At 38.3% G+C, this 25,813-nt stretch overlaps 1 protein-coding gene across 1 annotated transcript; it reads right to left on the bottom strand.

The window, feature by feature from the left end:
• Window positions 1-1,311: 1,311 nt before the first annotated feature.
• On the bottom strand, window positions 1,312-23,608 carry LOC103479734 (protein APCDD1). Its single transcript, XM_008434333.3, has 5 exons — window positions 23,293-23,608; window positions 14,701-14,872; window positions 13,249-13,774; window positions 3,906-4,227; window positions 1,312-2,872 (listed from the first exon to the last, which is right to left on the bottom strand). The coding sequence occupies exons 1-5, from the start codon at window positions 23,330-23,332 to the stop codon at window positions 2,421-2,423; spliced, it is 1,512 nt and encodes a 503-aa protein (XP_008432555.1). The 5' UTR covers window positions 23,333-23,608; the 3' UTR covers window positions 1,312-2,420.
• Window positions 23,609-25,813: the final 2,205 nt, after the last annotated feature.

The raw sequence follows: 25,813 nt of genomic DNA, 5'->3' as shown, positions 1-25,813 counted from the left end.
AAACAGACACAGTTAATGTGGTTAACTTAAAGCCTTATTTTGGGGTTCAGCCTCCCTTGCCTCCGACTGGGGGTGGGGAGATTGTAACATAACCACTGTTTGTTTGTTTTTCCTGGATAAAATACATTGAAAGGTAAATGTATTATATGGGTTGTATAACAGTTGTTGTTATTTCGTTGAAAAAATATTCCGTATTTCCATTTCTAAAGCTGATTTTTGGGCAGGTCATATTGGGTTTAGGTGTGGCTGACATTAATGTATAAAAAGGGGCGTGTGCGTCGGCGCGGGGCGGCGCAATCAGAGAGGAAGACGCTCACCGTCAGGTCCGTGCAGCGGGAGACTTGAATTGCCTGAATGGTTAGAATAAGTTACAAATCGAAGAAATGAGATAAAACAGCAATCAAGGTTCGCCCAAGCGCCGCGGATCGAGCGCTTTAGGAGCTGGATTGGAGCTCGCACCCAAGAAACGCCGCCAGGTGCGAGAGGACGCCAATTGGCTAGAGGACGCCGGCGGATCGAGAGATCGCCCCGGGGAGGAAAAGAAAGACATTCCCGGTGAGATCTGGACTTTACGTTTCTTTTTGGGGGATTTTGGGTGGTACCACTCCTTTTTCTAATTTTTTGGGGAGGGTTTTTTCGACGTGTTGGATTTTTCGTTTTGGATTGGGACTTTGGAGTAAAAGGGCGAAAAGCTGCCAGGATATGGAACTCTTTTGCGGACAATATTGAGTTTTGCATTTATCTATTTGGGTTTCTTTACTGACATGAACGGAGTGAATTAAATCTATCCTAAACTTGTTTTGAGTAATTTTTTGGTTACTGATTCACTCATCAAGATAAAGATTATGTTCTTAGTTTGTGGTTTTTCACAATAAATCATGGTGGCTAAAAATCAAACAAAATTTCATTCTGAGTGGTTGACTATTTAATTTTGTTGACAATTTAACTGGTGTAACATATTTTACCTGATGCCTGTGAAGTAACCCCCTTGTGTGTGTTTGTGAGTCCCGCTTTAAATAGAAGCCGGATTTTACAAGCTGAAGCTAACGCTAAAGCGCTAACTTCAATTAAAAGAATATCTGCTCTTGAAAGACTGCAACCCTTCAGCACCAATTTAATTTAAACGTAAATTTATCTGACGTATTTTGTTTATATTTTGTTGCATTATGTTGTTTTTCTTATTTAAAATAAAGTTGCTGAGGAAAAAAAGGAGAGGAAACGGTACTGCTGCATAAGTAGCTTTCACCCCTTTCAAAATAAGAGTAAACGTTAAACTACTTGAAAAATTCCCAACAGTAAAAGAAACTAAAATTCAACATAAATTCTAAACTTTATTCAACTTAAAGTTTATAAAACAGCCAAGTAAATCAAAGAATTTAGCTGGAAAAATTCACTTAGTGAAAGCCAAGATGAAAAATAAATTTTGTGGAAGTTTAAAGAGTTGGCAAAAATGATCTCTGGTGTTAGCAGCTTAGCGGAAGCGTGACCACCACTGGTTAGTTTTTAAAAACCCACAATGTGACGGGTGCTGGACTTAAAACAATGCAGAAAACAAACATAATCTCAGTTCTGTAGGAATAAAGAGACTTTTTATCTAGTTGTGTATCCACAGTGGATTCACTCTAAAGTGCAGTTCCTGCGGAGCAGCAGTGTCAAGTCTTTGGTAGTTGGAGAGGAGTTCAGTTCTCACCCTCTGGATCCAAACAGAACATTTATTATGCTTCAATGAACAGGTTAGAAAAAGTCTGTGGCCTATTCAAAACATGTTAATTACATTTTTCTGCACAAAATCATTCTATTGTTAGGGCCTCTTGCCACTTTAAATCCAAATAAGCTGCTGCTGGCCACGCCCCCAACTCAATGTTTACAGTCACACGTCAAAGTGGCTACAAACTTATGCGCAATTATACAACATTAGATCTTTGAAAAGCATTAGTAGAGCCTCCTGCACAACCAAAAAGAATGCAGGAAGTGGTTTCTGGACGGTAAGTCAACAACAAAACACTTGTCTTGTCCAGCAGCCACTTCCCAGTGGTAAAACCAGCTGATCAGACGGGTTGGAACTCCACTGGGGTTGCTAGGTAACGGGCGGAACTCCGCTGAGGTTGCTAGGTAACGAGCGGAACTCCCCTGGGGTTGCTGGGTAACATGTCTGTGATTTGTGACATTACATTCAGTAGGTTTTTGAAACGGCTCATTTTCCAGACACCAAAAAGCATAAACTTATTCTCAAAAAAGTGTCTGGTTGAGTTTTTTTTAAGCTGTTTTGGGTTGTTTTTAGAAGCAGTTTAGACCCAAATGGAAGTACAAAAACCTGCAAAAATGTGAATTTTGCATAGCACGTCCCCGCAAAGTACATGAATTTTTCTCTGTTAAGTCCCACTGTTTGTGTAGAAAGAAAATGCCGTTACTGCCGACTCTTAACAAAGTCGCAGCAGAGCAGTGACCAGCAGCACGGCAACGCATCCGCTGCGGCCGGCGTGCCGCCCCGAGCCGCCGTTGTGGCGGTGCTGAGTCTGCTCGCTGTCATCGTCCCCCCGGCTGCGGTCAGACCGCTGGCTGCTGGACGAGCACTGGACCAGGGGCATCTGGTAGGAGCTGGCTCTCTTCTCGGGGCGGTCCGGGCTGGTGCCGTCGCTGGGGCGCTGGCCGTTGTAGAGCAGGTAGCGGCCGTGGGCGTCCTGCTCCATGCGGAAGAGCTCGTACTCCGTGTGGGGGAGCCGGATGCCGAGCGCCACGCAGCCGTTGGTGACGGTGACGTCCTGCTCCACCCCGACCTGCCACGAGCCCTGAACGCCGCACTCGTCGCCGTTGAAGACGTTGAGGAGGGAGGTGGTGGCCAGATCCATGGGCGTCACTCTCATGTGGTTCACTAGAGGACGGAGACAGGGAGGAATCAGCTCTCTGCAGAGTTTATCAAGGCTAAAACTGAAGTATTTGGAAAAATGCAACCTTTATTTATTTGTCTGTGATTATTGTTGCCTGAACGTTGTACCAGGCAACAATACTGAAAAAACTAAATCTAATCTAGTTTATAGTGCAAATCGTTTAGTAAACTAGATTAAGACAAAACTAACTTCAAATTAACTTTTCTGCAATATACATAAATAGACCTGAGATGATTAATCAGGTGAATTGTGATTAATTGTGATGAATCCTTTGCTGAAATAATCTAATAATAAAGCTGCCAGTTTTTACAAACTCAAAAACAGCCTTTTTCTGTAAGAACAAAATAGTCAGACGAAAACAAAAATAACAACTAACTTTAACAATATAAATAATTAGGTCTGGAACAATTAATTGTGATTAATCAGTAATTGAAACAACTGTTAGCTAATTTAGCAATCGGTTAATTATTAACAGGAGTAGAGAGACAACGGCCATTTGGTGCATAAACCACATTCTTAGGGCAGTAATTTTAATTGTGATTTTTTTCTGACAATTAATCGGACGTAAAAATTGGCACCTTCTGTAGATTTTTTAACCACTTAAACATTTACACGTCATTAGAAATAAATATGAAGTTTTGAAGCAATTATTTCCTATCCAATTATTAATCAGTTAATCCAAAAACAACATATTTACCTACACTGTGCTGATGTCAGCAGAAATGGTTTTCATGTTGATGTTGGAAGTATTTTTTTTAGCTGTAGCTTCATCTACAGCTAATTTTTATCCATTGTGGTTTATGTTGACTTCCCAAACTTGAAACCTAATTTCCAGACATCATACTCTCTACGAATCCCAACATTTTGGATCTTCTAAACGTAAAGATGCATCACATGGGAGCATCTTTACTCCAGCTGCGTTTTGTGTAAGATTTTGGTTGGGAAATACGACACCAACCAGTCGAACGCTTTCCTTCTCTTAATTACAAACTAAAGTAAGAAGAGAAGTTTGAAAACCTTTGAAGACGAAGTCGGTGCCTCCCATGACGCGGGTGGAGGCCAGGCCTCGGCTGTAGCGGCCCTGGGCGTAGATGGTGAAGGTGGGGTGTTTGCAGGTGGGGTCGGAGTAGTGGTAGTAGTGGCCCTCCCAGGTGTGGTTGCTGTCGTGGAAGACGAAGTGGCGGGTGAGGAAGAGGACCTCGGGCCGCACTTCGCAGCGCTGGCTGACCCACTGGCCGTAGAGGCCCACGGTGAGGTCGGCCCGCGGCGGCAGGATGGGTGGGTGGAACTCGTCCGAGCGGTAGATGATCCGACAGACGATGCAGCCGTGGTCGTGGTTCTGGAAACAAAGGCATGATGGGCTCAGTTAGTCCAGATGGAAGATAGTTATTGTGATCCAACAAGGAGGCGAGTTATGGTACTGACAAATGAAAAATTCCTAACTTTTACTTTTTAAACTTTAATAATTAAACAAATACATACATAAACTATTTAAAAATGTTGTTCTGGTAGACAGGAACCAAGTCTAGTAGATTTGGTTCATTTTCAATTGGTGCGGTTCTCTTTCTCACTGTGTCAAACAAACCAAACTAATTAAGAAAGCTGTTCCCCTCCTCGCCTGTGGGGGCGCTGCACCAATAACTCCTGAAGGAAACAACATAAAAACCCCTGAAGAAGACATTGAGCATAACTTCTTTCTTTACAAAATGTAAACAAAAATGGAGTAACGTCAGATTTTAGTGGTTATTTTAATAAAAGACCACAGCCATTTTCAGCGCTAGTGTAAACTTACACGTTTGTTTTGGTTGTATTTACCCAGAATGCCATGTGCTTTAGTCTGCTTCCTGTTTATGGATCGGTTTCTAACCAAACCGAGACGTTGGTTTTAGGCGGACCAGAGTTCACTTTGTGATCCGATTACGCATTCACACCTCCCCAAACGAACTAGACTTTCAAGGAAACATAAAAAAATTTGGATTGAAATATTAAAACATTCTTTTATTATTATTATTATTATTATTATCATCATTAGCTATCTCTGGAACATAAATTGATTTACTTGCATGTAAAACACCAACATGTATTTGTTTTACCCTATTTGAATTTAACTGAAAAACACATTTTTACACCCCAACCTTGAACAGAGCGTGAGAAGTTGGCCGAGTTTTTCTTTTTGTCCTCTTCTTACTTTTCTCATATTAGTTCATCGAAGACAGCACATTTGTCAGCTTTATTTTTGTATTTGTGGTGTTTTTATAAATCAATCAATTTCCTAAAACACCCCTGGCTGAAATAACTCCAGGGATTTGCTTCTTCTAGCCTCCTAGCGGTCTCTGGCTTCGGTCCGGGAAAAATTTGTCACACTCTTCACTTTTGACTCCGACATGCTTGAGATGTTTCTTCTATGTCCAGCTTGTTTCTCATCTGGATGAGATCAAGATCCAGGCAAGGAACAGAAATGTGTTTTAAAAGTGTCTCCTGTTGTGAAAGTCCAGATGTAAAGGTGCAATTCGTTCCTGATCTCATCTGCGCTTTAATCTGGACCTTGAGACAGATAAGAGCATTTACTCAACAGACCTCTGAGATCTAGATGTGCAGATTTAAAAGATCAGCAGCAGGAAGGTGCCAATGCCTTAAAACAAATAATAAAACCTTCAAATCAAATCTAAAGCTAACCAACAGCCAGCGTCGCTCTCTCCACTCCAGTAAGTAACACCTTCAGGATAACAATTATGTGGTTTACATATTAATTTATCAATCAAATCAAAGCAGGTTTTACTGTTTACCAAATTACAAGCAGTCCTCCAGTTTTTAGCAATTCTGCGATTGTAGAAATTCACACAAAACTCATTTTTTGAGATTAATATAAAAATTTCTGCGTTTTTCTTTTTCAAACAAATTGTCAACTTTTCAAACTCAGAAATGTATTCATTTATTCATTAGCAAATCTCTGAGATTAATATCAACATTTCCGATTTCTTTTTAAGCAAATTTTCACCTGTTCAAACTCTGAAATTTATTTTCTTCTGGTCTTTTTTTTTTTTTTTGGATTAATCTAAAAGTTTCAGATTAAAAAAAAAAAACATTTTCAATTTTTCAATCTCGGAAATTTGCTAGACTTTTCTAGAAAATGTCTAAGATTATTCTCAAAATTTCTGAGGATTTTCAAGCAATTTTTTTTACTTTTAGAGTTCTGAAATGTTTTTGTTTTTCTAGAAATTTTACATGACTTTACATGAAATTGTAAGATTTTTCTAGTGCAAGTTTCTGAATTCAAGCTCAGAAATTTTCTTGTTTTTTTTCTAGTAATTTTTTTTGATTAATCTCAAAATTTCCTACCTTTTTCTAGAAATTTTCTGACTTTTGGAGTATAGAAATTTCTTTGTTTTTTGTGTGGTTTTTTTTTTATTCTGAGATTATTCTCAAAATTTGGGAAATTTTTCTAGCAAGTTTTTGATTTTTGGAGTTCAGAAATGTACTTGTTTAGTTTACTTCTTTATTTGTGAGATTAATCTCAAAATTTCTGAGATTTTTCTAGCAAACGTTTGACTTGTGGAGTTCAGAAATGTACTTATTTTCTATATAAAATGTCTGAGTTTTTGGGCGGAAATGTATTTGTTTTCTCAAATATCGCCCTACTGGCATCATAGGACGTGACGACAGAAAAGTGGGGAGCATAACAGAAAAAAAAAAAACTGCAACATGATGGTAAAAAACTTGCATCTTGGGATAAATAAATCCATCATCGGCGTGCCAGAGTTGAAAGAAGAAAACTCGGATAAAGATCCGGCTTCGCCTCAGAGTGATCGCATCCTGTCCAGATGTCTGGATAAAACGGCGAAGCCTCAACACCACGAGTGAAACCGAAGGTCGCCGTGGTGCAACATCATCGACATGAACATACTGTTGGGATAAAATCACGTCTGCTGCACAGACCGGACAGCTGCGGCTTTCCAACTGCAGAACAACTGGAAGCTTTCAAGCGCTACTCAAGAAAATCTCTTCCAAAGACCGAACTCCCATGAGGCTGGTTTGACTCCGTCATTGCAGGGTGGGTAAGGTTTAATACCCAACCTCCTAAACTCGGTCGCTGTTTTCCCAGACAACCTGTCTGCAACGGGGCTTCAGGAAGAACAAATGAAAAGAAGGAAAAGGGAGGAGAGAAATCTGCGGATGAGATATTCCCAGTGCAGCTCCATAAACACCTCGGAGTGAGAGGTTAATGAGATGACTGGGATTAAAACCTTCTGGATATTTGTGTTTTTTTAAGTAGCTGTACCACCATCACATGTGAGCAAGACTTGATGCAGAACTACAGGAAATCAAAGAACAAAACAAATATTTGTTCTGGTTGAATTGTAATCCTGTCGGCAGATGATAAAGAATAAAAACTGAACTGTTTGTGGTTGCATTTCCCTCAAGACTTGGAGGGAATATTTTTTACTACTAAATAAAATAATTCAGTGAAGTGTTAAATCCAGCTGGGAGGAACTTGGACAAGTTTTGTTTTCCAGATTGCAAATAAAAATGTTACAGGCACAGTAACACGGTCTCAAATGAGCCGGTTTGTTTTCTTTAGCTTTTGTGAGGATTCTTCTTCGTTGGTTCCAAGTTTATTCTTCCACTGAGAACATCTGGACGAAACCCGAGCAGAAGGCATGATGGGAAAATGACAGACCAATAAAACTATGCAAAATGTAAAAAGGAATTAACGTTTTTTTGTTAGCATAACGTTGAAAGAGGAAATTATTTCCTTATAAAGTTCTGGTTTGAGGTGGGCGTTTGTCGTGATAAACTTCTGGTCATGATAAGATTTAGATTTATAATTTTCACAATAAATACAAATTAATGATGCTTGAAAATATACACAGCTGTTCATATTGTTGCGATTGTTATTTTTTACTATTTTCCCCCCGTTTGTTCAATCAAGGTGAATTGATAAATACCAATAATTCAAAATTTATATCATTAAAAGCAAATGCATTTTAGTGAAATAAATCACACTTCTTTACGTGACTGGTGTCCTAAATAAACAATATTACAAATGGGAATATTTTTCTAAAGCAGTATTTTAAAGAAAGTTACCTAAAAAGAAGTATTGTCACGTTTATTGTTAGCACAATAGTCCATATCGCCCACCCCTAGCTCTGATGCTAGGGGTGGGCACTCACACTCGTGTTTATAATTTGAGATTAACGTATTTTTTCAGTTAATCTTTTAGTGATCATGTCAGCGTACTTACGCCAGTATTTCTCATACTGGTGGTCCTCGGGCCCCATCTAGTGGTCCGCGAGGTATTGCATGTAAACGACCGTTTATTTGCCGTGACGTCAGATCAAAGTGCGACGCTACAGCTAGCTAGCTTACCAAACGATTCCGTTTAAATGTAATAATGGCTTAAAAAGAAAAGCTGGAGATACCGGTGTAAACATTAAAGATGCATAACATGCCACAGGAATGCAGATATTGGTCTTAATATATTCAGCCTTTCTTTGTTATTCCCGGGGCAATTTCTAGTTAGGTGGTCCGTTAGTGAAATAATCACATTTCTTTTATGTCACAGGTGTCCTAAAGAAACATATTACAAATGGGAATGTTTTTCTAGAGCAGTATTTTTTAAAAAGTTACCTAAGAAAATCAGTAAACACCACCACTGGTTTACTGCCAGCATCAGGTTGAAGGAGCACGACGACAGCTAACGGCCAAATTTCATTTAAAATGGTTTAAATCTCATAGGAAAGAGAAGTGAACCCGATTATTCGGAGTTTATTTGTCCCTCTTTCTTGGACAGAGTGAACCCGATTATTCGGAGTTTATTTGTCCCTCTTTCTTGGACAGAGTCATTGACTGAATTATTGGTGCCAATATAACTCTGGACTTTGTTTTCATTTCCAACAGAAAGTACCTCCAGCGCTACTACGTTCAGCTGTTGCTGCCAAGACCAACGACATCGTCTTGTTTGTTTGCCTGAGTCTGTTTTCCACATGGAACAGTAGGTGGCGCTATTGCCAACAATAACTGTGTGCTTCTACTGGTCAAACGTTTGTGTTTTGTTGCATCTTTATTGAAAAGTAAAGCTACTAATTGGGATTTTTCTTTCCCATATAAAATACTTGAATGTTTGTGGGTTTTTTTCATCATGTACACTAAAAAAACAAAAGTTTAAGGAAACTAGTCGGCCTTTCTTTAAAGAAAAAATCAAATACATCCATCAAGAAGAAAACACATAATGACCAACATTAGGAATGTAGGTAGTTAAAATAGTTAACTTAATATCTTAATATCATGTATGCATAAAACAAAACATTCCACAGTGGTACAATTAGTACAATTAGTGGTTTGACCAAAACACTAAAACAATGTTTTTTCATTTATTTGTTTAATTACTTTTTTAAACTTCCAATTTGTTTGAAAACTGTGACCTTGAGGTGATGAAACTGAGGCGGTATTAACTATATTGTTGGTAGCTAATTGTTTCTGTAAGATCTTAATTTAACAAGAATATAATTTTAAAATTTCCACTTCTGTAAACAATTTAAAAATGTCCCGTTTACACCCCAAAATTCAAGAAGATAAAAAACACTAAAACTGATTTTATTTCTGGAATTTTCAAAGTGAATTAATCATAAACGAGCCTGTCACAATAAATCTGCTCAATAATTCCCATTCTGATGATTAATGTTGTTTGAACTGCAATTTTGTCAGAGACTTTGTAAAACATTTAATTTATGATTTTGGTTGAGTGTGGTTTTAATTTCTGTTTTATTTATTGTTTTTAGTCACGTTTTTAGTGCAGAAATAAAGGACATTTATAACCCTAATTCCATTTAAATAAAGACCCGCAGATCCTTAGAAACAGTATTTTTTAAAATATAAATAATTTCCACTGAAATTTCTGAACATAAGCGACAAAACAAAACCAGTGGCTGCGACCCAGAATAGGTGCTTACAGAGCAGTCGATCGTCTCCCTCGGTGATGTAGCGCTGCAACCGGGTGAGAGAAAATGAAAGAAACAAATTTCTCTCTTGCATCAAGTTCCACCCAGTAACCACAAATGAACATGCTGGCACCAGTAAGGGTTCTGGGCTGGGACCAGTTCTGGGTACAGCAGCTTAAAATTAATGGATCGGATAGTCACTAAAACCCCCCGAGTAAAAAATGAAAAATGTTGCAGCTTCAAGAGGTGGGTGAGCCGAGCAGCAGAGCCTTTTCAATCACAAAGAAACAAGACAATTAGAAACAAATTTACTGTTTGTTCCCATGATTAAGCAATACTTTATTTAAACAAATAAAGATTATTAGGATTTTAAGAAAACATAGATTAGTTTATGCTTTTTGACTTTAAAAAAAGAACTGGATAACATATTCCAGATAGGTTTGTTGACGAATTAAAATGTTAGCTTAACGTCGTTTGTGTTGAGAGAAATCTAACTCCATTCATCACTCTTTTTTTTAAGAGGCAGTATTATGTGTTTTCAAGACACATAGTGTTATTTTATAGTTAAGTCACTGGGCCTGTCACAATAACAATGTTTCAATTTTCAAAGAAGTTATTGCAATAAATGATAATATTGTTGTTTGAGACCATTTTCAATAAACATAATGGTAATGGAATAATAACGCAAGAGCACATCCTCAAAGATTAATAAACTTTAACTCTGGAACTGGAAGACATTTTAAATATTCAAAATGAATAGAGCAACAGAAACAACAAATAAAAGTAATCATAAAGTCTCTGTAACCAAAACTGTCCTTCAAAAAAAGGGCTAGTTAAGACCAAAACATTAAAGACTTTCATCATCCAGTTTTTGCTATCAACAGAGAAAAGAGAAAATTTTTAAAGTATTAAAAAGATTCCATCCATCCATCCATCCATCCATCTTCTTCCGTTTATCTGAGGTCGGGTCACGGGGGCAGCAGCTTCAGAAGGGAGGCCCAGACTTCCCTCTCCCCAGCCACTTCTTCCGGCTCCTCCGGGGGAATCCCAAGGCGTTCCCAGGCCAGCCGAGAGACATAGTCCCTCCAGCGTGTCCTGGGTCTTCCCCGAGGCCTCCTCCCGGTGGGACGTGCCCGGAACACCTCACCAGGGAGGCGTCCAGGAGGCATCCTGATCAGATGCCCGAGCCACCTCAACTGGCCCTTCTCGACGTGGAGGAGCAGCGGCTCTACTCTGAGTCCCTTTCGGATGACCGAGCTTCTCACCCTATCTCTAAGGGAGAGCCCAGCCACCCTGCGGAGGAAATTTAACATTTTACATATTACTGCTCCTTTCACTTCAAGGCAAATTAACTTCCTCTGGGTGTTCATGACTGAACCGAGTCTAAACCAGGTTCAGGTTTGGAAACACTCTTTGTCTCGAGCCTGAAACGTGCCTGAAACCAGACCCAGTTTTCTGGAGTATTTAACGCAACTCCAGATTCTACGAATGTGGCGTGTTTTAATTGGTCCCAGAGAAATTCCCTGGCTTCACACTGTGCCTCTTCAGGTCAAAGGAGTGTCAGTACGGCTGTGGTCTTTTCGGCTCAACAGGGGAGACCGTGTGATCCTTCCACGCTCTGTTTACGCTCTGATCTGCAACACCGAAGCCCATTATCCCAGTGGAAAGGGGTATTTATTTAGATAGCCGACTCCAGCAGGATTTCATTGTAATCTTAGCGGACTGTGACAGTGAAAACATCACTCAGGAGTTTGTAGCCAGCAGGGAAACTCCTGTTCAGCAACGTCAACAGAGAAATTACATCCTGTCAGCACAGCAGAGGTCTTGGATTTGAGATGAAATCAACACAGTTTCTGCTTAGTTTATATTAATGTACACTGACGAGAAGGCAGAGGTGGGGAGGAACTAATTACATTTATTTAGTTACATTTACTGGATGGAAATGGTGAAATTGGAAATAACTTTCCTAATTTTGCAGAAAAGATTTTACGCTCACTTGAAGTAGTTTTTAATGTGGTACTTCAAAAATGTGCTTAAAAAATAGTGATGATACAGCTGTTCTTTTTTTTTTTGCTGCGTTTCACACACAAGTTGCTACTCTGCTGAACGAGACGGAGAACAGGCACAAGAGGAGGAGCACAGCAGAGACAGACACAACAGTCACCACGCGCTCACCTCTGAGGAGAGTGACTGCAATTCGTTTGTATAAAGGAGGAAAAGTTGGTGGTGAAAAGTGAGATTCTTCTGACGTTTAATGACACCAGGAAGAGCCTTCCTCATTTTATTTGAACTACATATTGAATGTATTCAACAAATAAGTTCATGAACACTTTAATTTTAATCCTTAAAGATACAGTATGTAACTAATATGAAATGTTTTTTACTTATTTGTTAAAGTTGTCATGATAGTTGAGTATGACATTAAATTTGTGATGAGATTTAACTCACCTGCCTTCTCCCATTGTTAACTAGAAACAACCAATCAGAGTGGATGTTAGCGCTGTCAATCATGCTTGTGCAGATGCACCTCACAACCTCCCCCTTCCCTTTGCTAGGCTACAGCTTCTCCCAATCTGTCTTGAATGTTCCAGCCAGTTAACTTGATCATCCATGCTAACTTTTAGCGAAGACTAAATTCAAGTTAGCGTGAATCCTGGCTAGCATTTAAGCTAACTTGAATGCTCGCTTCAATGCTAGTTTATGGATAAACAGTGTCATTATTTATCTACAAATAAACAATATTTTTGGTTATCAACCAATGATAAACAATAACCATCCACGATTTTAGTCTTTTTGTGAAGACTAAATTCAAGTTAGCTTCATAGCTTCAATACTAGTTAGCTTCAAAACTGGTTTGTATTTAAGCTAACTAGGTTCAATGCTAACTAGTTTTAAACCCAACTTGGTTCAATACAAACCAACATGGGTTGAAAACTAGTTATCATTCACCTAGTTAGCTTTAGCTAACTAGCCTGAATGCTAATTAGCTTGAAGTAACATTCAGGACAGTTACTTCAGTTATGAATAAATAGCGTCATTGTTTATCTACTAATGACGTAGCAAAAACATTTTCCTGGAACAGTTAGTTGTTTCAGTGCCCTCAGCACATTAAACAGCATGAGAATGATTTACATGATTGTCGTACGTGAGCATGATTGACGGCGCTAAGAGATAGAAGAGGTCAATCTTTCCACAGATTACTCATATTATTCTGTCATGGCACAATGACAGTTTTAACAAATACCTTTATAAAGGTTACATACCCCAGTTTTAATGGTCAACATGGATACTGGTTATAGAAATGCAGGTAAATTCGTCCTCAGTTAACAGGATATAATCAAATTTGTTTTAAAAATATCCAAATTAAGACCCAAAACAACACAGGACACCCTTTTTTTGTTGTTTTTTTTAAAAGAACCAACCTTGGCGTTCTGCAGGGGGATCTGGTAGCTGGACGGTTTGTAGTAGAGCCTCTGCGACGGCTCGGTGTGGATGTCCCCCAGAAACAGCTCCTCCACCAGGTGATCCAGGTTGTGGTGGAGGTACTGCTTCTCCACCCGCAGCAGCTGCAACTCGTGCATGGTGAAGTTCAGCTCTTTGGAGCAGTCGAAGCCTCCCTCTTCGTTCCACAACTCGTACATCATGCCGTGCTCCCAGGGGCCCCTGGTTGCCCCCCTGCAGCTGCGGCCGAGCCGCTCGCTCAGCTCTTTGGCCTTAGCGGTGGTGTGAGGCACGGTCTGGACCTGGTGGAGTTGGTACTCTGCCTCTGTGCCGCCCCGGACTATCCAGGAGGCCTGGCGCAGGCGCAGGCGGCCGCTGATGACCAGCGTGTAGGTGGGTTTGGTGCAGTGGTTGTCTTCGTAGTAGAACTGGTGGGCCTGGAAGGTGTTGTTGGGGTAAAACCTGTAGGATCGGGTCAGAAACTCCGGGCCAGGTCTCACCTCACAGCTGCAACAAGCACACAGGAAGTCACATGACACTCATGAAGGTTCATGTTCAAAGTTACATTACATTCCACATTTTTACCGAGGGCATGAATTAAAACTAGGGATGAAACGATTAATCGGTTTAATAGTGATTAATTGATTATTGAAATAATTACGAACGTTAATCGATTAATCGCTAGCTGGAGTATACAGACTAAAATTTCTTAAAATTAAAACTTTGTGATATTTTAATGCGTTGATCAGAGCTAAGAAGGTAAGTACGGAGGGTCAAAAGGGTCAAAATTAGATGGATACATTTATTTAAATAACTAATTAAATGCACCATTAAATGAATAAATGTTTAATTAAATGTTTTCAGGCTGAAGCGATTAATGATTAACCATAATTAATCAATTATTGAAATAATCATCAACTAAATTAGTAATTGATTAACTGTATAAAGATATACACTTTGTATTAAAGATAAAAAGACCTTATTTGTCTGTAAATACATTTTACCCAAAACTCCTCAAGTTGCATAGTTTTAGCTTTGTCTGGTTGAAGCTAAAACTAGCTTCAGTTTGGAAGCTAGCTAACCCTTCCAAAAACTAGCATTTGGAGCTAGCTAAATGCTAATTTGGAAGATAGCTGTAATTTAGAATTTTATTGGCTAAAATAAAGCATTTTAGGCATTAATATAGTCTAAAATGCCATGTTGCTGCATTTTAGGCAATAAAGTGTTTATTTTCTTATTTTAAAAGGAACTAAATTACTTGTCTATTTGAATCTTTTAACATATTTCTTATACAAAAACTCAAGTGGTTAAATAAAAATTTGTAGAATGTGCCATTTTTTAAAAATCTAATGAATCGATTTGATAAAATAATCATTACTTGCAGGCCTAGTCCAGGCCTTTGTGTAAAGTAGGTGGCAGGAAAAGCAGCTGACCTGGTGGACACCCAGTGGCCCTCCACGTTGGGAGGCATCTGCACGGTGATTCGGGCTCCGTTGTGGAGATGCTTCAGCATGTGGTTGCACAGCGAGTCTCTGGACGAAGGACCGAAGGTTTTCTTCAGAGAGCGATGACTGGAGTGAGGCAGAGAGGAGCCTTCAGCCCAAACTGAGGGAAAAACAACACAATTACATTTACAGGATAATCCTGGGGTAGAGCTGAAAGAAATGGCTTAAAAATTTAATTTCTGAGTTTCAATCATCCCTTCTGTGAGCTGTACAACTAAGCATTTAGGGGAACGCTGCAATAATTTTTGTTTAATTATGAGAATATAGTCATGTAAGCAGGAAAAAGTACAACGTTAGTAGAAAAAATAACTTAAAATTTAATGAGAAAAAAATCTTCAAAAAGATTTTTTGAAGATTTTCAAAAAATCTTTTTGAAAATCTAGCAGGATGATTGTCCTGCTACTGATAATTATTGTTGATGTGCTAAAAGATTAACTATTTCTGTTAAGTGGTAAGTATTAGCTGTAAAACTTAAACCAAAGTATAACTTCAGAACATGATCCATGTTATTTAAATTTTTTGTGAGGTTCTCATAAACTTACTACTTTATTATGGTAATAAATAAAAAAAATGTAAATTAGCTTTAATACACAACATCCAAATAAATAGTAAACCATGATTGTCAAACAAGATGGCCGCACTTGGCATGCTGACATCACAATGAACTATGGAAGCACCAAGAGTAAAGTGATGAAATAAAACCCTGATTTTCCAAAAATTAAATCTTCAAACACAGAAAACTCAATTAATCAATAAAATTGACTTATCGTCCAGTGCTCAAAGGAACTCTGGGGTTTTATACTCTACTAAATTAACTCATAAAAGGTAAATTAGAGCGAGATCAAAAAATGAAAGCCATGGTTTAAAGCTTTACTCGTGGTTTTAATTGACTGAGCTGCTTTGAACTTCTTTTGAATTCTTAATTTAATCATCTTAAACCAAGCAGACACATCAATGACGCCTCTTCTAAATGGAAAATGTGATCATGATGAATAAACAGTTTAAAGGTGGGACACTTCATGTCTGAGTTCTGTTGGCCCGCTTTCCGTCCAACCAAACGGAAAACAATAACCTCAGCGCTGGAATGAGCCTGTCGGGATAAAATGTCGGAAATGAAAGCATTTCAAAGCCCACAGACAAAGACCGGCCCTGAGGCTCACATTCCTCTGAGGTTTTATTCCATGTAATGCCCCATATCATAAAAATCTACCTTGAAATATGAAGACTTGGCTCTAAACTCTTTCTGTCAGGCCTGACTCGCCTGGAAGTATCATCCAATGCCCTGGAATGCCACCGCAAGCGGCTCTGTGTTTTTAATTTGAGACTAATGAGACAAGAACGGAAAAAAAACCCATTTCATTAAAAGAAGCCAAAAGCCCAGAGAAAGCCAAAGCTGCCTCCAGCTGTTTGACACCAAATTGGCCTGAAAAATTTAAAAACCAAAACACAATATGGTTTTAAGAAGCTGCACTGTGTGTTGCTCACGCCTGCAAACCATTTCAGAAAACACAAATAATGACAATGTTGATCTAAACTAAGTGTTTTCACACCTGATAATCCGGTAAATTTGGTTCAATTCGGGACCAAAGTTGCAACATTTGTGACATTTTCAGCTACTGTGGTTCTCTTTCACACTGCACTGAGTCAAATGAACCAAACCCTTTGGAAAGCCTGTTCCCCTCCTCGCCTCTGGGGGCGCTGCACCGAGAACCATTGAAGGAAATGACAGGAAAACCTCTGAAGAAGACAACTTTCTTCCTTTCCTTTTTCACAAAATGTAAACAAACATGAACTCGTGTCAGATTTCTTTCTTGACTTTGGTCAAAGAGCCATTTCTTCCTGTAGCGCTAGAGTTTGTTTTGGTTGTATTAACCCATAATGCCCTGCGCTAGTCCACTTCCACAAAGACTGTTTATCTCCAGTTATGATTTAATTTCCTTTAGGGACAAATAAAGTAACTGAATTGTCTTCATCATGATAATAAAGCTGACTGAAATCTGATAAACTGAGAGAAAATATAAAATGTTAAAGTGGGCAAATTAAAACACAGTATGAAAGTCAAACTGGGAGCTTCTGGCACCAGAGCCAATCAGATGCAAACATGGCATCGTCAAAATAATATTTCTCGATTATTGACTGTATACGGATTTTATGACTTCATCTTCTTCTGTTTTTATGATGTAAAGCTCTTTGAACTGCCTTGTTGCTCAAAATGCTATAAAAATAAACGTGACTGAAATCAGCAAATATCAATAATCATTTACAATCATTTTAGTAGTTTTTATTAAAACATTTAAGTTGATTATTCTGTTGATTGCTCTGATGATTAATCTGTTTTTAAAAATGCCACGTTCCGCAGATTTTCCATTTAACCACTTAATTATTAATATTTTTTACATAAAATATGCATTAATACATTAGTAATTCAGTGTTTCATCATTTGTAGGAAATGCTAAACTCCACTAATAACATCAACAAAAGCTTAGCTATTTCTGCCTGACTTATAAATACAGTGTATGGATAATTATTGACTATTTTTGAGATTATCTGATTAATAATTGAATTGAAAAGGTTCTTAATAGCATTTTTTATTCTAATGAAGCTGAAGCTATGTTGGTTGAGGAGGTTCAGGTGGAGCACAACTTAAGATAAAGGTTGTTTTTTTATTTTAAATGCAAAATTAATACATTTTCTGTACAGTTTTTATTTAATTACCGCTCTGACTTTGTTGTTATTCTGCCAAATCGATTTTTTTTTAGGCTGCATACTCTAATGATTAATCAATTACTAAATTAGTTGACAATTATTATAGTAATCGATTCATCACATCAAATCATTTCAGCCTTAAAGGTAAAGGTAATTTTATTTATATAGGACATTTTCAGCAAACAGGGGCTGCACAGTGGCGCAGTTGGTAGAGCTGTTGCCTTGCAGCAAGAAGGTTCTGGGTTCGATTCCTGGCCCTGGTCTTTCTGCATGGAGTTTGCATGTTCTCCCTGTGCATGCGTGGGTTTTCTCCGGGTACTCCGGTTTCCTCCCACAGTCCAAAAACATGACTGTCAGGTTAATTGGTCTCTCCAAATTGCCCCTAGGTGTGTGTGTGTGCCTGGTTGTTTGTCCTGTTTGTCTCTGTGTTGCCCTGCAACAGACTGGCGACCTGTCCAGGGTGACCCTGCCCCTCGCCCGGAACGTTAGCTGGAGAGGAACCAGCAACCCTCCCCATTGCTGGACCCCATTAAGGGACAAGGGTGTAAAGAAAATGGATTGATGGATTTTCAGCAAACAGGCAATACAAAGTGCTTTGCAGGAAATAAAAGGAAATACAAACCAAACGAAAGAGCAAAAGAAGAAAAAGCTAATAATGTTGATCCAAAGTAAATAGTCTACATACTACATTCAGTGTTGGTAGATAAGTATTAGTAAGTTTTTGACATACCTTTAAGAAAATTCCCTAATTTTTACTTCCCTGTCATCTGAAGCGTCTAATCTTATTTCCTGGCAAATAAGTGAGATATTTTGCCTAATTTATCTCCTTGAGCTGCGATCTAAAGTTAGCAGCACCGTCCAAACCCACTAAAAATCTCAGCATCATAATGAGATGTGAACTAGTTTTAAATCAGAGTAACAAATCTTTTTACGCTAAAGCCAAATGTGAACCAGCTCCCAAATGGGAACCAGACCGACTGGGAGATAAATGAGGAAATGATTATAAGGAGCCGATATGTTTGAAGTCTCATGCGTCTTCCTCAGGTGACGGCTGCACCGGAGAGCGGAGCGCCATCTTTTTTAACCTCTCCCTTCATTAAGGCAATAATCATAACAACTGAGACGGTTCTCTGCTGCTTTCCCAAGCTGCTGCACTGAACCTCGAATCAAAGTGACCACAAAACTCCCAGAGCCCTAAACCACAGCGAACATTTCCAGTTGGCCTGATCCCACTGGTGAGGTAAGAGCACTGGGAGCTCTGACAGCAGCAAAAAAGAAAATCCAAAGAGCCCGAGTGGGAGCCACACAAAGGTTTGTTTTATCTGAGAGCAGAGAGAAAGTAAAACCAACTTTAAAATATTTAATTTATTGGCAATATTTATACTCTACTGGAGTTCAACTGACTTTCTTTGAAGGGGACCTGATATGTAAAATTCACATTTTTCATGTTTTTGTATTTTCCATTTGGGTCTCAACTGCTTCTAAAAACAGCTCAAGCACTTAAAAAAAACAGCCGTTTCTTGGCAATAAGTTCATGTTTCTGGTGTCTGGAAAACGAGCCGTTCCCAATTATTGAGTCACAATGTTACCTAGCAACTCCAGCCCGTTACCTAGCAACCCAAGCTGAGCTCCAGTACACTTGGTCAACTGGTCTGTTTTGTTGTTGACTTCCCATTCAGAAACCACTTGCTGTATTCTTGTTGGTTGTGCAGGAGGCTCCACTTTTGATTTTCAAAGATGTACGGTTGTATAATTGTGCATCTGTTTGCAGCCATTTTCACATTGATTTGTGGGCGTGGCCTACAGCAGCTTATTCAGATTTAAAGTGACAGGACGCCCTAAAACGTCTCATTCTGAAAGGAGGCCTTAAAACTGACCAGACTAAAATAATATCATTTAAAAAATATTAGTAAATGTTTCCAAAGGTCAACAAAGGTCAACCAGCAAGTCCACGTTTACAAAATCAAACAGAACACAGAGAAAATCAACTGCGCTACATTTGTGCAGCAAAAAAAGTTTTGTGTTGTTATAATTTTTAACATCTAAATAAATTAAAAAAAAAGGTTCCCGGGTCACCAGAAGGTAACATGCCATTTTATTTAAATAAAAAAATGTACTCTGAATTTTTATGAAGTCAGTTTTATTTTTATTTTTTTACCATATTTTACTTTGAGTGTTTTTTTTGTTTATGTTTTTAGACATTTTTTGCTTCCTAGTGTTTTTTAATCAACACTTTTATAGCAATAATTACCTGAAAAGTGCCACAATATAATCTGTGAATTTATATGCAAATGTCAATTAAAATTTAAATATGTATTTGTACTTACTACAGAACAAAACATGCAGATGTTTGTCTGGTTTTCATTATTTTGATGCAAATCATAAGCATGAATGAGTTTACCGTTTACGCCAAAGCAGCTGGAATATTAAAGTTTCTGTTCTGAATTAAAATAAACAACAAAAAAAATGTAACTTTAACAACAGAAGACATAAAAGCTAGAAATCTCATTTTACCACATTAATGTCAATACGAGGCTCATGCTGGGATAAAACCCTCCTTTAACACGTGTTTGCACTGACACAGATGCTTCTCTGGTGTTTGGTCTCAGAAAACCACGTCAGCTGAAACTTCTCTGCTTTTATGAAATCTGAGGTTAAACCCCATTTAGTCTCAAATTCAGTTAGTGTGGACTAAAATAACATTGTCTAAAAAGATTAATTTGGGCTCAAATGACTGATTTCAGTCTCTCGATGTTCCTATCAAATATGCGGCATCAGATTTTTATTTATTTTTTTTAACTACTTTAAAACAACTAAAGTAATAAAAGATCAAACGTTTGCCGTTTTCATCACACAACATAAAGGATAAATTACAGCAATATTTTTTATATTTCTTGGTTGGATAGTTTTACTTTTTGAAGATTTCATTCTTGTGGAATTTTGCGACACTAATGTGTTTCCATCTTTCAGAGTGATGTCATCACTCTGAACGCCCAGGGCGGCCATCTTGTTTTCACAAACATGTTTTACAGCTATTTATTTATTTATTTGGAATTTGAATTTAGATCAAGAATAGGACGAAATATAAGCGTCAGGCAAATGGTTTTTAAAAAATTTTTTAAAATAAAAATAAAGTCAAAATGTGACAAGAATAAAGTTATATGACAATAAAGTCCAAATATTAGTAGAATTAATGAAATTTTAAGAAAACTCCTTAACAAAAAATAGCAAAAATTTATTATTTGTGTCTTTTTCTATTAAACAGCTTTTTTCTTGTAATTTTAATACATTCTCTTGGTAAAATTGCATCTTTATTCTGCTATTATGACTATATTCTTATAATTAAACAAAAATTACCATTCCCTGGCCCTAATCCTACATCAAACAACTCGCAGAAGGGATGATTGAAAGACAAGCCACTTTTTAAAATATTTTCTGTCATTTCGATTTTGGAAAAAAACAGCAAGAAAATGGATTAAAATTGGGAACTGGATCCATTATTCTTAAGTCATATTATCCAGCCCTATTTAAAGGTTCATGAAAATATGATTTCACAGTCTGTTAATCTTCCATTTCTGTTTTTATAAACACTCTGCATGTGAGCTCTGAGGTTTTTCTCCTCCAATAAATTTCCAGCACACTGTAATCCACACTGACAGAGCATTTTTGTTGCCGCTGTGAAAACCTGCAATAACACACCACTTAATTGAGACTTTAAGACACTTAAACGCACTTAAGAATAAGTGGAACGCCGAGGCGTCCTTTTTATCTCCAGCAGTTCTTTAAGTTTGCTGCCAAAACGCTGCTTTGTACTGTCATCTGCAGCAGATGGAGCGGGTCAACAGCGGGCCCATAATCCAGCGACGCTCAGACACGGGTTTTTATCAGGAACGGATGTTTAAAGTGGCTCTTAACCCACAGAGCTTTCATCTGCAGAACAGCCCGAGGGAGGATCGGTGATGCCCTCTGACCTTCCCACATAACTCACTGAGGAGGCGTCATTATTCAAACCTGCTGATAAACAGGTGCAACAATCGCTGGTTTACTGCTGCAGCTCAATTCAATGGTTAAATCACACACAAACTGACACATTCCAACCATTTTTTTGTGGTTAATTAAGTTTCTTAGAAGATTTTAATCTTACATATTACTAATAAAAGAGATTTTGAGTACAAATATGTCAGCTCGGTGGAAAAAAATGCCAATGTACTGCACTAAATGCTGAGTCAGGGGGCTTGTTTTACGTAAATTACTGCGCTGTACTCAGTGAAACAAACATATTTGGTAACCATGGAGACCGCGGAGCCGTGGAAACGCCAGACTCTTGGCTAGAAGCTGATAAAAAGCGTTTGAGTTGAGCAGTTGAGCAGGAAGCATTTGGGGCTGCGGGACAGACGCCAGTGACCATGAACCTTCATCAAAAAGGCATTGTAGGGAGTTCCAGAAGTGCCAAAAAAAAAGTATGGATTTGAGGGGCTTTCTTATTTTTCCCCCACAAAAAAGTGACTTAAGTCACTTTTTTTACACCAAAAATTTGGTGGAAATTTACACCAAATTTCCAAAAACTACACTTGAATAGGAGTCAAATAATTTCTTACTGTTCAATTATGATTTGAGGTTTTTTAAAAGCAATTTTAGACATGTAAATATAAGTTTAGTAAGTAAAAACACAGGAAATCCACAGTTTGTAGATGGTGCCAATGGCAAAATGCCAAGTATTTGGGATTTTTTAAAACTAAAACTTCTGTAAATTAGCTTTACTTTACCTGTTTTATCAATCTTTGCACAGGTAATGTGGATCTATGGTTTACAAATGTCCGTAGCCTTATTGGTGATATTTCTAAAAGGCTTATATACTGTATAATGCAAAATAAAAATTATTTCAAGTGGCAAAAGTATCCAAATTATTTTATGTTCTATCCTTTTTTTCCTCTGAAACTATAGCAGCTGCTGTAATTTTGATAGCAAGATTACTGGAATAGAGAGTTTTGAATTGCACAATATTATTTTAAACACATATTTCAGAAAATCTCATGGGGCTTTGCACTGTTGGATTTGGAGTCTCATCTTCCTCTTGACAACATTATATATATATATATATACACACACACACACAGAGAGAGAGAGAGATGGTCTATAATACAAAATAAAACAACAATATTGTACATTGGATCACTGAGATTTGGATTATTTGCCCAAATAATATCTGAAACAGATGCTTGACAGCCAAGGGACGTTAAACAGGGTGGAGATGAAGTAGGACTGATTGATTTTCAGCTTCATTTATTATGTAAACATGAATCAACCAGCATTTCAGGGCATCAAAACTTAAGTCCCAATGAAGTTTGAACAATAATGGCTAAAAATTAGTCACTGTTTCTGTAAGGTAGTTTCTGTTTGTGCACATTTTGCCAACACATTTTTTCCTTCCACTAAATTTCCCAGTAACATTCTTGGATACAGCTCTCTAAACAGTCTTTAGTAATTACTTTTTGTGGCTTAGGCTGCTTGTGGTGGTCTACCGGAGAACCAGCCCAGCAATCTTCATTATCACTGTTAGCCACAGTAACACTTTTGTTTCAAAATATTTTTTTATGCGTCTCATGTAGCATTTTAGTAAAACTTAACTCTTTTAATTACATCTCTGTTATGCATGCAATGAACTATTACAACATACAAGCTTCACTTTTTGAATGATTTCTAAGTTTCTGCACATATTAACCTCCAGTGATTACAGGTGGATAAAAGGGGAAATTCAAGCCTCTTTGTTGCAGAAAGTCAAGATAAATCGAAATAAAAAATAAAGTTTCTTACCCAAGAAAGCAACAAGAAACACCGCAGGGGTAAGCTCCATTACTGCAGCCTGAAAGCAGCTTCTCACTAGACAGGTTTGCTCCGTTTCTTCTTTAGTTATTCCCGCAGAAATCCCGGTATAATCCAGAGTTTGGAGCAAATTCTCCTGGGAAATCCGAGCATCATGGCAGAAAGCAAACCTCCGGTTGGGCAAGAAATAAAAACCATCCAAGTTCGCAGGAAAATAAGCGCATAGAAACCAAAGGCGAGTCCAAACGCTTTTCAGCGCTGCAGCGTTTTAAATGAGGCAGCTCGGTGGATGTTTGCGTCCTTCATGCGGAGGAGTGTTTAAAAACCGGAGTCATCGCCCCGCCTGAGGAGAAACTCGAGGGGCGTGGAAGTTGTACTTTAGTGGCCCATTTGAGGTCCAGACTGTGACGGGGAAATGGTATATATGTTTCTGTGGCGGCACAGAAAAAAAAAAGCACAATATTTGCTGTTTAAAGTGCAGCGCTATCGACTTGTGACAATACTATGGAAGTCCAAATGTGCCAGAATTCGATTAATTAAATTCGGACTGAAATACACAATAAAATTTTAATTGATGTATGCATATTAATTAATTAGTTGCTTGGCTTAATATATTGTGGCATTTAAAAAAAACAACTAACTATTGTTATAAAAATGCTGATAGAAAAGCACACAGAAGCAAAACATGTATAAAACAATAAAACAAACATTTAAAACAAGTAATAAATAAAATTGGCTTAATAAAAATTCTGAGGACATTTTTATTGAATTAAAACATTATTTGTCGATGGTTGGCAAAAAATACTGCATGCATGTCTTTATTTGAAAATTCTTGCTGTGTTAATCTTTACTTAGACCCACGATTGATCTGAGTAAAATCGCTGGATGTTTGTGGTCGTATATGATAACATTAAACTGAAAGACAAAAAGCTTAGTTAGAAAAGAGGAATACTAGGCTATACTAAGAAAAAACAAAGTAAAATTACAAGAATAAAGTTGTAATAAATAAAAATGAGGTCAGTTTTTCAAGAATAAAATCATATTGCAAAAATAAAGTCAAAATAACAGAATAAAACAGTAATAATGAGAATAAAGTCGGGTCCTTTATGCGTCCTGCGCCCCGGAGGAGTGTTAGAATCAAGTCGTAATGTAATGGCTTTATCGTCTTATAACTACAACTTTATTCTTGTATTATCTTGACTTTATTGTCATGATTTTATTACTTTTCTCTCATATTTTTATTATTTTTATTTTCTTCTCATGGCCACGTAGAATACTTCGAATACTTCTTCCACTTTATTTCTTTTGTGTATGACTCTCATGTTTAAAAAACAGGCAAATTTGCAACACTCTTGAATTACATTTAGCTGCCGCAGAAAAGCACTTCAGGGGCCACAAGTGGCCCACGGGCCACACTTTGGGCACCCCTGATTTAAGGCACAACTGTGTAAAGAAGTTGATTTTATCTCCCGTTTCTGATCCAAACACATTTTGTGTGATACGGCGCTGGGATATTGCTTGCAGTGTGAGGTCTAAGTGCATGTTTTCACTCAGACACTGAAGTCCGGGAGACGAAGGCCCCACCAATTCAAAAACAGTATTTCATGTGCTTAACCTCTAATCCTCCTCCTCCTTAATCAGAAGAGCAAAGCTCCTCTGAGGGACTTCTAATTAATTTCCATTGTTTGGAGTCTTAAACCCCTCGCTGCCGCCTTCCTTGGTCCTTGCTACGCTCCACGGTGTTTGCTCTTTTGCTCTAATCCTGGATCCTCGCTCTGGGAGACTGATTCCAAGCCTACAAAGTCCTTCTTTTCTCATTCACCGGAAAAGCCGTTGAGCAAGATCCGGACAAACGCTGGATTTAGAAGGAAGCCCACGAGGGGTATTAATAAGAAGCTCTGCATTGAGGAGAGGCTGGAGGCTTGTTCTGCTGTGCTGACCCCTCTGTTGTCGTCTGTGGCTAATCAAAGCATCGCTGCACCCTCTTTGTGCTGCAGCAGGAATGAGATCTACATGAGGTGGAAATGAGGCGGCTTTGATAGTCAAAGTCGCTCAAAGGGACGGTAAGCCACCCGAAAACCTGCTGCATTCGGGTCAAACAGTGTCACAGAAACTCAGTTGTGCTGATTATGAGTTTGCCTCTGATTGATGGATTTCTCTTCAACATGTTTTTCGCATTAAGCCGTCTTCATTAGTGTCGCCAAACATGCCACGCAGACGAATGTGTGCGGGGACATTTCAAAGCTGCTGTCTCTCTGTTTCTTATTAAGCCGGCGTTCTGAAGAACTGGATGACTTTGCTGTTTTCTGTTTTCTTCGAGTCTTGCTATAGACCCTCGCATCATGTCTGCAGGGTGCCGTAAAAGGCGGAATGAGGAGGGAATGGCGCACGTCGAGCATAAAAGTCCCAGAGTTATGAGATGTTAAAGGGGGACCCATTTTGCAAAATTCACTTTTTGCCTGTTTTTGTACTTACATTTGGGTCTCAGCTACTTCTACAAACAGACCGAGCA

This window comes from Poecilia reticulata, chromosome 17, assembly GCF_904066995.2.
Source record: "Poecilia reticulata chromosome 17, P_reticulata-male-v2, whole genome shotgun sequence".
Lineage (NCBI taxonomy): Eukaryota > Metazoa > Chordata > Actinopteri > Cyprinodontiformes > Poeciliidae > Poecilia > Poecilia reticulata.
The sequence above is the reverse complement of the archived record's forward strand: the minus strand, read 5'-3'. Positions and strand labels throughout refer to the sequence as shown.